This window comes from Homarus americanus, unplaced genomic scaffold (assembly GCF_018991925.1).
Source record: "Homarus americanus isolate GMGI-L3 unplaced genomic scaffold, GMGI_Hamer_2.0 scaffold27457, whole genome shotgun sequence".
Taxonomy (NCBI): Eukaryota; Metazoa; Arthropoda; class Malacostraca; order Decapoda; family Nephropidae; genus Homarus; species Homarus americanus.
In genome coordinates this window covers 205,001-218,738 of record NW_024731296.1, presented here as the reverse complement: position 1 = coordinate 218,738, position 13,738 = coordinate 205,001, and the positions used below count along the sequence as shown (strand labels likewise).

Below are 13,738 nucleotides of genomic sequence, written 5' to 3'. Positions count from 1 at the left end.
TAAAATTTAAATCCTGACATACCTTAGACTGAAGTTGGTGGGTTGGTCAAGGTCCGTTTCTGTGTAACCGGTGAAGGTCTCAGGATCTCTCTCAGTTTCAGCGAGTGGCTCTGTTTTTCTTGGTTCTCGTCTCTCTACCACAAAGTTGTCAATCTGTGGGACAGGTCTCTCCGTGCTCTGGGTCATGTTGGCCATTGATTCATTTGTTGGGGTTTTCAATGTTGTTCCTGCACCACACTTTAGGCTGTAATTCAGTGGCTCTTCCTGGGCATCATTTTCAATGTCTACCTCAGCCAGGTTGCGACTATAGTTTACATATTTGCTATAATAATTATAGTGAGCTTCATTGAGAGGCTGTTGTTGCTGTTGTTTACCACTGGCAAAGTTCCTTCCAGCTGCACTTCTCTCATCTTCACTCGTGTTTGATGGTCGTCTACGAGGGCTAAAAGGTGGTTGTGGACCCGAGCTGTGAAAGGCTCCATTACGACTACCATTAGCAGTAGAAGCACTGAGGGCATCAGCAAAAGGTACAGCTTCACCGGGTTGACGATTAAACACGTCTTTCATATTCCGGACACGTGATGCAAATATTTCATCGGCACTTCCATTAAACTCCTTGGATTCTAAGTGTCTCTGCAGTTCATCTTGACTCATGTGGGCAATATCTGGTACACAGTGTGATGGAGGAGCCATAGACCTAAGTGATAAATCCAGAGGCCTGCCATTTTCCCCAATGCCTTCACGACCATTCTGATGATGTCGCATTAATAACTGCCTCATTCGGTCATGTGAGTTATCAGAGTGAGTTGAAGATATAGAGTCTCTACTCTCAGATCTTAAGACATTGTTATACTGTGCTCCTAGAGAGTGGAACATGGGTCTGGTGCCTGGGTAGTACTGTGTGGCATCTCCTGGTTGGCCATAAAAATGAGGGTCAGTACCTTGAGGATGAGTTGGTGAGGAACGTGGTGAAGTTTCTATGTTATCACAAGTCTCAGAGAGTGATGGATCTAATTCCTGTTCAAGGGCTTTCTGTTTACGAGCTTGTAAGGAGGGCAGACCCATGCCGTGCCGAGGGTCTGTCAGAGACATTCCCTCTGGCCTTGCTTGTAACAAGTTTTTCAGAGCAGCACTTGACCCCATGGATATCATTTTGTGTTTTGAGTTAATTAGTGATCGTAACATTGGAACAGCACCCAACTCCCATAACATACGCTGATCTTGACTGCACCTTGCGGAGAGGTTCCACAGAGTTCCACATGCATTGCTTACTACTGTCAGACTTGGTGAGCGTAGCTGACCCAACAGTGTGTTTAATGTACTATGTTCCCGCAGTACCTGCCTGCAGAGGGAAAAGAAATCAATATCACTATGCAATTATTGTTATATTGTATTCTACAAATATCATCTTAACTGTAAAGCATCACTCCTCAACTTACATAGCTGTGAACCCATGGATGAGTGATCACCTTACATATTTCTATTATTTCACAAGTGCTTTCCTCCCTTACCTTAATGATATTTACTTTCTTCTTATACAATATTCACTTCACATGATCAAACTACTCAAGGTTGACAACCCCTTATCCGAAATTCCGAAAACCGAAAACCTCTGAAAACCGAATTTTTTTTTGTGGAGCAATTTTTTATTTTATTTTTTTTTAAACAGGGATTAGCCCACCTGGCCACAGGTCACTGACCCACATCAGGGCCTGGGGGACAAAAATGTAATACAGTAATAATTATAATAATAATAGTAATAGTAATTATAATAATAATAATAATAATTATTCATAGTAAATAAAATTTATAATAAAAAATACAAAAAAATAAAATAAAAATGATAATAATAATAATAATCATAAAATAATAATAATAATATTAATAATAATAATAATAATAATAATAATAATAATAATAATAAAAATAACAACAACAATATTGTAGTAATAAAAAAAAAATAATAATAAAAAAATACAAGAATGAAAAAATATCAAAAGTGAAAAACATGACCTAGAATTAATATTATTATTGCTATTATAATTATATTTTAGCCCCCCCAGGCCCCAATATGGGTCAGTGATCTGTGCCCGGGTGGGCTGATCCCTGTAATAATAATAATAATAATAATAATAATAATAATAATAATAATAATAATAATAATAATAAAAAACCTCACCTAACCATTCTGAAATCCGAAAAGCATCTGGCCCCAAGGATTTTGGATAAGAAATTGTCAACCTGAGTACTGACTGTCTTGTGGTCTGTCTTTTTGTACTTCAATAAAGTATTTTAATTCATCTCCATTATCATTATTATATTACAACTTACAGTACAGTAGTTAAAACCTGAGAGAAACACTCAAATTTTTTTTTTAAATCTGTTATTGACGATAAAATTAGAAACTAATACTGTACTTACCTAAGATCTTCTCTGACAGCAATATGACTAGAAATGTTCCTGAGTATTCCACCTCCATTCTCAACAATGGCCAGGGTTTTTGACTGGGACTTGTAGGTGAGCGTACTGCAGATAAATGCCAAGGCTCCATCCACAGCACAAATTTCGGCCTGCAAGGCAAAACCTTCCTTCTATTACATGTGGTTGAAGAAATTTGATAATAATTGGCCCTACCTGCCAAGTGAACAATTTTGTTTTCTTATTGGCATTTCTTTATTTTCATTATTAACTGATTTATTTCTTAACAATAAACTATTGCAGCAGAGAGTTCATGAACAATTAGTCTATATACAGCACAACATAATAGCCAGACTTTTATAATACATTTTAGAACCAATATTTCATTAAGCATGATTAAAGTACAAAAAACGCACCTTGTTAATACTGCAGTGGGCCGACAGATTCCACACGGCAGACAAAATAACCTTGAGTGTGGATTCTTTACGGGCAGAGAGGGCGGCCTGCATGAGGATAGCCACTGCTCCTACATCCCTTAAGCTCGCCTTACTAGCTCCATCTGCTCTCCAAGACAGGTTTCGCAGCACACTCGCAGTTACCTATAGAGAAGAATACAACATACAACATGAACATCATCACTCTTCCTCACTGCATTTATTAGGGTTGATAACTTTAAGAATAACAATATTAAGTACCAATGTTATGTATATACAGCACAGTAAAGATAAATTGATGCTGTATGCAGAGATGACTGAAAGAATGTACAGGTATTTATGACTACATCTGAGGAGAGCAAGGAAAGATATACTGTAGAGCAGAGGTTGGGGAACAGGGGTAAATTACCCCAAATGGGGTAAATTTAAAAATTTTGGGGGTAATGCATGCGGTATGAGAGACATATATATACCATATCCAACAATTTTAGGAGCAAATTGGCTTGTTTTTGTTTACTGTACTAGAGTACTTTGAAGTCTGGGGGTAATTTCATTTTATTCAAAAAAATTTATGGGTAATACCCAAAAAAGTTCCCCGACCCTTGCTGTAGAGGAAAGACCAAAATATTATGGTGGCCAGAGAAGATAAAGTTTTATGAGTGGAGAAAGCTGCAGAAATATGCCAGCACTGTGGTGTATGAAAAATGCTTTTTAGAGTACTGTACCTGTATACCCTGCAAGAGTATCAGAAAATGTTGTAGAATATGATGTAATACTATGTTATCTTGTTACAAAAACTAATTCAAATTTATGTTCAAGTTACAACAAATTCATAATACAGCTGTTCCCTGACTTAAGACGGGGTTAGGGACTGACATCCAGGTCGTAAGTCGAAATGGTTGTAAGTCGGAAATGCTTAAATAATACATAGAAAATCTGAAATGGGAGTCTCTTTTTCTTCTCAGCACCACAAAACACTCACTTTTAAGCTTGCCAGCCATTTTAAAGTGAATTACAGATGAAAATTTTGTCTGTGTATCTGACTTTGGGACTCAAAAATACGTAATTTGACCAAATTTTGGTACGATTGTGGCAGGTCGTAAGTACGGGAGGACGTAAGTCGAGTAGGTCGTAAGTCGGGGAGGAGCTGCTGGGTAAATTTTAAGTTTTGGTCATCCCTGTACTTAGACATGTGGAAATCACTAGTTTTGAGTTCTACCCCCCCCCCCCTTTTACCGGTGTATGTTAAGCTAACCTTGTAACTCATCATACCCTGTATTTTCTGATGAGATAAAAACAAAATTTGCAACAGAAATCCTGCAGAGATAATGTGTCTTATTGCTTAAAGTACTTAATCCCATAGTTAGAATCTTAATCTTAAGCCATTTTAAAGTGAATTACAAACGAAAATTTTGTCAGTACACAGTGCAATCACTGATGTTGGGACTCGAAAATACGTAATTTGACAACATTTTGGTACGACTGAGGCGGTCGTATGTCTGGGTGGTCGTAAGTCGAGTAGGTCGTAAGTCGGGGAGGAGCTGTACTGTAGTGAGATATTGAAACCTATCCCGATTAAAAATATGATGTACTGTACTGTTGTTCTATATTAAACACAACTTGGGTGTTACGATAGAGTTTCAACAAATTTATTAGCAGATTTACATTATCAAGGAATTTGGATCCAAGGAATACAAACAACAAAGTACCTGTCTTAGATCTTCACTAGGAGAATGGAGCTGTGATACAAGAGCCCTCATGAAGGACCGGAAGGAGCACAGAAGAGCCTTGTTGGTACCATCCCCGAATGTTAGGTTGGTCAGAGCCATGCCTGCGTATCTGAAAATTATAAGTGTTATTTTAGTTTCCACATACTAAGAGATACCATGAATCATTTAATGTTATACAGGTATTCGTAATACAAATGAAGATAATATACTGTACTATAAACTGTCTCATCTTGTGATCATTCCTTGAGGCCCTAAAAGGTAGTACAGGTTGTACCTCTCTAGTCCGGCATTCTGTGGTCCGGAACGATTTTAGTTTGTCCAATAGGTATATAGGCAGCTTTTTTTTTTTTTTTCTACTTATCTGAATTATTATTATTATTACAAGAGTATTAAATTTTTGCCCCTCAGGCCCCAATGTGGGTCAGTGACCTATGCCCGGGTGGGCTAATCCCCATAAAAAACAACAACAAAGCCGCGGGAAATTAAGGTTTGTTTACATCCGGCAGTTCGGCTGCTCTCTCTCTCTCTGCTTGTCTATACAGAGTACAACATTTAACCCTTCAATATATATGAGCAGTAAATAAGTGTTGCTTTCATATTCTTATGTAGAGTAATGACGATATGTTTTCACATGTGTGCACTTACATACGCGCAGTCTCACTTTTTTTTTACCATTAATGGTTAGCTACTTATATTGTTCCATTTATTAACATTAAATAACATTACAGGTACTTCAAACAACCATATTAATTTTTTTACATTAATTTTACTACAGCTACAATCAGGGTCTTATTTTCTTCAGTTTTATATGTAGAACCAATCAGTCACTGGTTTTGTAAGCATTAACGAAAACAATGCCGGCAGCCGTCGTGTCTCATCGTGTGTTTTAATATTCCACATATTATTAATAAATTGTAGTATTGTTAATTTTGCACACACAAACATTAATTCAATAAAAACAAATTCAGAAACATTAATTAAAATATATATGAACAGTAAGTAAGTGTTGCTTTCATATTCTTATGTAAAGTAATGATGATATGTTTTCACGTGTGCGCACTTACAAACGCGATCTCTTTTTTCTTTACCATTATCGTTAGCTACTTCTATTGTTCCATTTATTAACATTAAATAACGTTACTTAAAACAACCATATTAATTTTACTACAGCTACAACCAAGGTCTTATTTTCTTCAGTTTTATATGTAGAACCAGTTAGTCACTGGTTTTGTAATCAACGAAAACAATGCCGTGTCATATCCTCGTGTGTTTTAATATTCTACGTATTATTAATGAATTGTATTGCTCATTTTGCACACATAAACATTAATTCAATAAAAAAGACATTCAGTAATAAACAACAATGAATCTTTTGTACATAAGAGAAATGATGCTGTTTACACGATTATGCATGTCGTCTGCACATTGGCGGGCCGTTCAAACCCGTCAAAATTCAAGTTTCCGCCGTCAAAATTTTTATTTATTTATTTTTTGTGTGTGTTCCAATAAAATACGTTGAATTAAAAACTCGTGAAATTTGAGAAGCCACTATATGACATTTAACCCTTCAATATGTCTTCAAAGAGACCATGATGCAGAGAAAGTGGTGCTAGTGCTTCCAAGCATAATTCACTATCTATCCAGGAAAAGGGTGAATTTCCATGGTCCGGCAATTTCCATGGTCCGGCACCCGTCAGGTCCCGAGGTTGCCGGACTAGAGAGGTACAACCTGTATAAGAGTATTGAAAGGAAGATAACAGGAAACAGAATCCTAAAATGATGATACTGTACAGAATTCAAATAGAACTAAGGTAAAGATATTTTTATACTACAATGTTACTAAAAGGAGCGGGCAAACCTGAGAGGTGTTCAATGGGCAGTTAGAGAAAAGCAGCAAGAATGTAAAAAAAAAGGGGGGAGGGAGGGGAGACTCATCATCTTTCACTGTTTCCATTTCTAATTTCTCTTCTTACTGTTTCCCCAAACTCTCTTGGCTCCTGGAAGGCTGGTATCCTTCTTTAGTTACACAAGACCCACCACAAAGGCATTTTTCTTCAGACAACCAAGGAAGAGTCCAAATACATTTCATTCAAACACTGAATTGAACCCTTTTAATAACTCCTGTTGTCATATCAACACCTAAACTTAATACGACTACAAACCTTCTTAAAGTTATGCAGTACTGATCAGATGTGGTGGAACCGTGACCATCATGATCTCGCCTGATCAGTTCTGCTATGGCGTGAAGACCACCCAGGGAACACATAGCATGACGGTGATCCTCATCAAATGAAAGTTTCATGAGGGCAGCCATTGCTGGACAGGGATGGCGATCCATGTCATCCTCTAATAGTGGCCCACGACCAGCACTTGTCCGCTCCAACCGCTCATAAAGGTAGTCCGAGTAGTCACGAATTTGTTCTAGTAATCTCAATACTCTGAAACATCAAAACAACCAAGAATCCAGTAAGGTTATTCAGAAAAAATCATAAAACAAAATATACACTGTCATAGATACCATAAAAAAGATAAATACTCATGATTGTTCATTGTTTTGTGCATTCAACAGGAAATGAAAAACCCATCACAGCAAAATTAAGACATCCTTTTTTCTTAATACAAATGTTTGCATTATAAATTATACCTGGCTTCTCTCCGTCCTCGTTTATCATCCGGGTGGGAGTGGACAATGTTGTGGAGAGCTTGTGCAGCTCTGAGCCGAGTTTCTCTAGTGGGTGCAACATCTCCGTCACCCCCATGAAGAAGCTGTGGGTAAATCAATACAGTACTGTGTAATTAAGCTCGGAAAATTTTTACTGGAATCTTCTCTCAAATTCTACTGTTATCAATATAGATTTTAAGGTCATATTAGGGTTTAATCTTTAAGAACTGCCAATACTGAAAAGTCTAATGACAGAAATACCTGTATCATACTAAATAAATGTTTTGGTGTAAACTGAATATTACTCAATAGTATAGCAGAATATTACTAATGGCATCACATAAAAAAGGGGCTATATCAAACAATCATCTAGTTGCCTGAAATGTAAAAACACAACAGAGTCAAAAATCATGAAAATACCTGTATAAGTAAGGGCAGACAGCCAGATTGTCTCATGGCTACACAAGAGTCAGGAGACGAGGACATAGCCAGAAGTGTGCGGCTCATGTCGTCACGATCACCCGAGGAAAACATGGAAAGAAGACCATAGACCATCTCCACCTGCCAGTAATGCAATGATCAGAGACATGCAAGAACAAAGCAACGTCCGGATAACTGTCAGCCAAAAGTTGCAAGGCATTTCCAAGACCTTTTAAAACAGGCAATTCTGTGCAGTCTTTTTTACTTCAGAAACCTAAACATACATAAATCAGATGCAAGTACAGTACAATATAATACATTAATGAAAATTTTGGGAACTGATAATGATTCAATGCAGATGTATAATTAAAAAAAAGAATGGAACACATCATTCTCATTTCAAGATTTAAATAACTCTTGCAATGCTGTTAGTCTCCACATGCAAAAAAATACAAACATTATTCTAATTTTGTCCTTTTCAAAATCTCAACCTTTGTCTTGTAAGAAATTAAGTAAAAATATTTAATAATAATATGGACAATATAGAGGTTTGTTCATCTTAAAACAATGAGGTCATTGTAAACAGTGAAGTTAAGGTTCAGTATTAATGTCATGTAATTTCTATCATTATGTTTCTATCCTTCCAGCTGGTAAAAACAAAACATGTAACTAATCATATCCTGGCTATAGTGCATCACACAAACATATCTTCATCACTCAAGTAAACCCATTCCTGTTATATCCCAGGGCAGCCAGAGCCATGAACATGACGATCTTTCTTTCTATATTCCGTCATTCACTCTAACTTCTATACTGGCCATGACAACAAAATATACAATGGTTCTGAGTACATGTACAGTGATCCCTCGGTTAACGAGCGCCTCGGTTAACAAGATTTTGGTTAACGATTTACCTTCCATAAGATTCTTAACTTCGGTTAACGAGCAATTCCTCGATTAACAAGTTTTTAACGAGAGACCCTCCACATGTTTTCGCTTGCATTTGGCGGTCCACCAGCTGTAGTATTAGTCCGCCAATACAGTAATCGGTTCTAGGGCTTAAATTCCTTACTATTTTAGTAAATATTAAGAAGTTTATACTATTCAATAATTCTAAAGTTTAATATTAAATTTTTTAGCCATTTTAACAATTACCGAACATAATTGAAGTACAGGAAACTAGTTTTATGCACGCCAAACAGCCTGTCAACACACCAAACAGGCGTCAGTCTCTGTGTCTTTTCAGTGGAGGTAACATCTTGCTTGAGACTCTCTTCAACTAAACGCTTTTTTTCTGTATTTCCAAGCAAGTTATTGGTCAATTTGAAATTTATTTTACATATTGACAACATATAATGCAGTGCAGTGTTGATTTAAAGAAAATAATCTTGAATTATACCAAGAGAACTAAAATTTTATGGGTGAAATGGCGCCATGGGGTGACTTCTCTTCCACCCCAATGCCTTCTCTTCTCCCTTCTCCTCCACCCCATTCTAATTCCCATCATCATCATCATCATCATCATCATCATCCAGGAGCCTTCTACATACACACCTCAAAGTAAGTGTACTTTAGTACCTTTTTTGTTGATTTTAGGCAATTTTTGGTGAGCTGGAACCAAATACCCAAAAACCCATTGAAACAATGGTTTCGGTTAACGAGTTTTTCGGTTAACGAGCAACCTTCTGGAACGAATTGTGCTCGTTAACCAAGGGACCACTGTACAGTATTGGTAACAAGAATGAATATTACTGAAAACATATCTACCTGAGGCATGTAAGCAATTGGATGTTCATCTTTTTATAACATTTTCTCTAATGCATATGTAATATCAACATATGAAAATGAATTGTAATTATCATAATCTATATGGAAAGCCAATTGCAGATAACAATTCAAATGTACAATTACAAAAAAAATTATGCTCAGAAGGGAAGGTTTTCTGCACTGAACCATTGATCTTACAGTCTCCCCTAAACTGCTCTGTGGAGGAACATTTCACTGGATGCATCTGTCTCAGTAGTGTATACAGTACTAAATCATGATGTAGAGAAATCTGTACTTTCATCTCAGGGCTTTTAACTTCAACTAAATATGTAAAGTACAAGTAAATTAATGAGTTATGAGATTTCACAAGTTACTGAATGGAAAAATTTACAAACTTTACAATCAATATCACAAGAAGCTTACAAAGTTAACAGGATTATGATCTCATTATCGTACATACACTGTCAAATTAATACCATTCTTATAGAGGACATCATCTAGTATCTTATGTAAGTAATTTGCCCTCCCCCTCCCATTTTGAAAGATTCCTATGTACTACATGTTGGATCTGTCTTAGTAAAAAAATACTGTACTGTAAAACAATAAAATTTTTCTGGTGTTATATCTTATAAATTTCTTCTACAGTATTGTCACTCAACTCATAAGCCAATCTTCCTCTTCCTCTTCTTTCTCTTCCTTTCATGAACTTATTGATCTCTCTCTCTCTCTCATGCTGGCAATGTTCTTGTAACTGCACCATCAAACAGATTTACCTTTTTAAATCTATCATGACATACTGTTCTTCCTCTTAACCACTTACAGTACATTACTACTACACTTAACTTTATACATCACACATGCATACCTTAAGTCATCTTAATTCTCTATATTTATGATGGATCTGATAATAACAAGTGCACATTTAATTAATGAGTATGTAATAATGTCACAAAACACAAGGGCAGGGACTGTAAACCTCAAGTGAGCAAGTGACGAGAGGCAAGGTATATAACCCGGGTGTTACTGTACCTTGTTTGTCAGGAGCTGCTGGGTACTCTGGGCACGTCTGTTTGTTACACTTGAGGTTGCCATAATCCCAGGTACCTCCTGTTAAAAAGACAGAGATACTCTTTTGAATAAAAAAAAATAAAATCTCCAATACAGAGCACTGTACTGTACTGTATATGTAAATTTTACTTTAATGCACTTAATTATATATCTTCTAGAATTAAAGTAACTTGAAGAATGATGTAATAACTCTTAGGCAATAGTATAGTACCCACATTAGTACACGAGTCTATAAATACCTGATTATTATTTTTATAAGGCATCCCCATGGAAGCTGGACTAGAGTGCCACAGAGCCTTTTCAAAAGGCCAAGTTCCCCGTAATACTGCTTCAATGGCTGCAGGCATTTTTCCTGGGGGGAACTGGTGCTGTTGCAGTAAGGTATCAGTTGGAGAATCTAACTCATTAGAATCTTGACTAGAGAGGGGAGGTCTCCCTTTGATTTGGGTGTCCCCCTCGCCGGAGTGGAGGGTATCAGACTGGAGTGAGTCCATTTCTCGGATCTCACTAATGTCGTCTGTTGTCCCATCTTCATCCTGAAGCTGGTGATGAAAGCAATACACAGATGTTAACTAATTATTACCATCAAAAGATACACACAAAATAATGATAATTATAGTTTATCAACTTCATTAACACATGTCAAGTACTTTTGGATGAGCAAAATCTTAACAAATAAACACAAATACAACATATACACAATTCTTCAATTAATTAAGCTTCCTAGAATCCTGAACCCCCAACAACAGTAGAGACAGATGTCATGTTCACCTTCACTAGTCACAACACGAGTAAGCACAAACATGTTCACCGAGACAGTACAGTATAGTGAAGCAAGTTATAAGAGTCAAAGATAAAGCTACAAAAAATCAGCAATTATTATCATATCCATGTCTCACCACCACAACTGACTTAACACACAAAGATCACCAGCAGTACAAGATTCAGTAGGTATCCACAAATGATGTTTTCAGTACCATGCTTAAGAGAGTTTCAGACATGTGAAGGAAGATATACACAACCAGGTCCTCAGACATGTGAAGGAGGATATACACAACCAGGTCCTCAGACATGTGAAGGAGGATATACACAACCAGGTCCTCAGACATGTGAAGGAGGATATACACAACCAGGTCCTCAGACATGTGAAGGAGGATATACACAACCAGGTCCTCAGACATGTGAAGGAGGATATACACAACCATGTCCTCAGACATGTGAAGGAGGATATACACAACCATGTCCTCAGACATGTGAAGGAGGATATACACAACCATGTCCTCAGACATGTGAAGGAGGATATACACAACCATGTCCTCAGACATGTGAAGGAGGATATACACAACCAGGTCCTCAGACATGTGAAGGAGGATATACACAACCATGTCCTCAGACATGTGAAGGAGGATATACACAACCATGTCCTCAGACATGTGAAGGAGGATATACACAACCATGTCCTCAGACATGTGAAGGAGGATATACACAACCAGGTCCTCAGACATGTGAAGGAGGATATACACAACCATGTCCTCAGACATGTGAAGGAGGATGTACACAACCTGTACTGTACTTATTTAATTACTATATTGTGTTTAAATACTGTACATTATTCTGCACATTATGGCTCTATGAGGACGACTAGTCACAATATGACTATTTAAACAAATAAACATCACTTCGATGACATTATAGTTTCTCTCCAGCAAATCGTATCCACAGAAAAGTCTTACGGTGCCTCACACCTTTACACCAGCCTCACACCTTTACACCAGCCTCACACCTTACCACAGCCTCACACCTTACCACAGCCTCACACCTTTACACCACCCTCACACCTTTACACCAGCCTCACACCTTACCACAGCCTCACACCTTTACACCAGCCTCACACCTTTACACCACCCTCATACGGCTACATATCTTTACTTTCTCACAAAATCTCATTTATAAATTACTTCACATTCTCACAAATTGTCACACCCACACAAGACCTCTTCATCCATAAAGAACTTTTCTCCGCCATACAACCTCACATCATCACGCCTCATACCCTAACACAAACTTCTAATTTTATGTGACCTCATACTCTTATAACCACACACACTCATATTCTCTCATTACTTCACGCCCTCTACATCACCGCACCCTTACTCATACCTCACAGTTTTCCATCTTACGTGCCTCACAACACCCTCACAGCCTTTCATCCTCATACAACCAAATCATGACGTCAAAGCCTCACAGCAGCCTCACTGTCCTCACACCATATCCAGACAGCTAGTTTCGTTTGCAAGGAGAGTAACTGCATAAAAAAATATTCACTCAATATTTAGGGGCCGCTATAATCCCCTACTGGTGATGGTACATTTTCAAGTGAAGTGTTATTAGATATCTGAGCTGATACAGGACACCTACACGGACCGTGACCCACACCATATATAAAGTCATTCTGAGGAGACCCAGCACCTGTAACACAGGAACAGCACAGATAAAAACAACAGGAGTACTGTTAATTGTACAGTACCTGATTTGCATTAACGGCGTCCATGATGTCTGAGGGGTGTGGCATAGGAGACGACGTCCTCTGTTGCTCGTGAATGTTGTTGTAGTTATTGTGGTTGTTGCGTAAGGTATCCTGCTGGAGCCTTTGGATGGTTTTCTCTATGGTATTGATGGTGTGTAGGCGATGGTCGCGGCGCCTTACCATCATGGCCGCAGTGCCCAGGCGCTGGCCCAAAGCCTCCTGCAGGCGACACACCTCGCCCTCCACACGCCACCGCTCACACCCATCCTGCAATAAAAAACAATCATATAAAATTTTTGATCGATAATGCATAGTAATACTGTAGTCGATACTTATAGGGTGCTACTATATTATGCGGTCTACCGGGATATTTACACTGTAGCGTCGATTAACTTAACCTAACCTAGGTTATGTTAGGTCAACGTACCCTAGTGTAAATATCCCGGTAGACCAACTCCCGTTTGGTACACAGCATACTGTACTATAATAGCATCACTTGCAGTATCTACACATACGTTTACAAAGTTGTTGTTTGTGAATTTAAAAATACCTTACAATATTCAACTGAAAGAAGCGAGTCTTTTCACTTTAAATAATAAAAAAAAACTTTCATTCTAACTAGCATTTGGCCCTCAACTGAGAGTTAACTTCGTAAAAGATCGCAGTCTGGGTTGTAACCATTCTTCCGTCGGCTGCTCAACTGTTTTATCTCG

At 37.7% G+C, this 13,738-nt stretch overlaps 1 protein-coding gene across 7 annotated transcripts in view; it reads right to left on the bottom strand.

The window, feature by feature from the left end:
• LOC121867580 (adenomatous polyposis coli protein-like) overlaps window positions 1-13,738 on the bottom strand; it is a 240,190-nt gene that overhangs the window by 47,718 nt on the left and 178,734 nt on the right. For 6 of the 7 annotated variants that reach the window (XM_042367595.1, XM_042367597.1, XM_042367594.1 and 3 more), the window contains 10 exons: window positions 13,026-13,292; window positions 10,738-11,040; window positions 10,460-10,537; window positions 7,665-7,805; window positions 7,227-7,348; window positions 6,745-7,020; window positions 4,562-4,691; window positions 2,835-3,017; window positions 2,422-2,570; window positions 23-1,342 (listed from right to left, as the gene is read on the bottom strand). In XM_042367595.1, the coding sequence (XP_042223529.1) occupies window positions 23-1,342; window positions 2,422-2,570; window positions 2,835-3,017; window positions 4,562-4,691; window positions 6,745-7,020; window positions 7,227-7,348; window positions 7,665-7,805; window positions 10,460-10,537; window positions 10,738-11,040; window positions 13,026-13,292 (2,969 nt within the window). The remainder of the gene's footprint in view (window positions 1-22; window positions 1,343-2,421; window positions 2,571-2,834; window positions 3,018-4,561; window positions 4,692-6,744; window positions 7,021-7,226; window positions 7,349-7,664; window positions 7,806-10,459; window positions 10,538-10,737; window positions 11,041-13,025; window positions 13,293-13,738) is intronic. The other variant, XM_042367593.1, reaches the window with a different exon arrangement.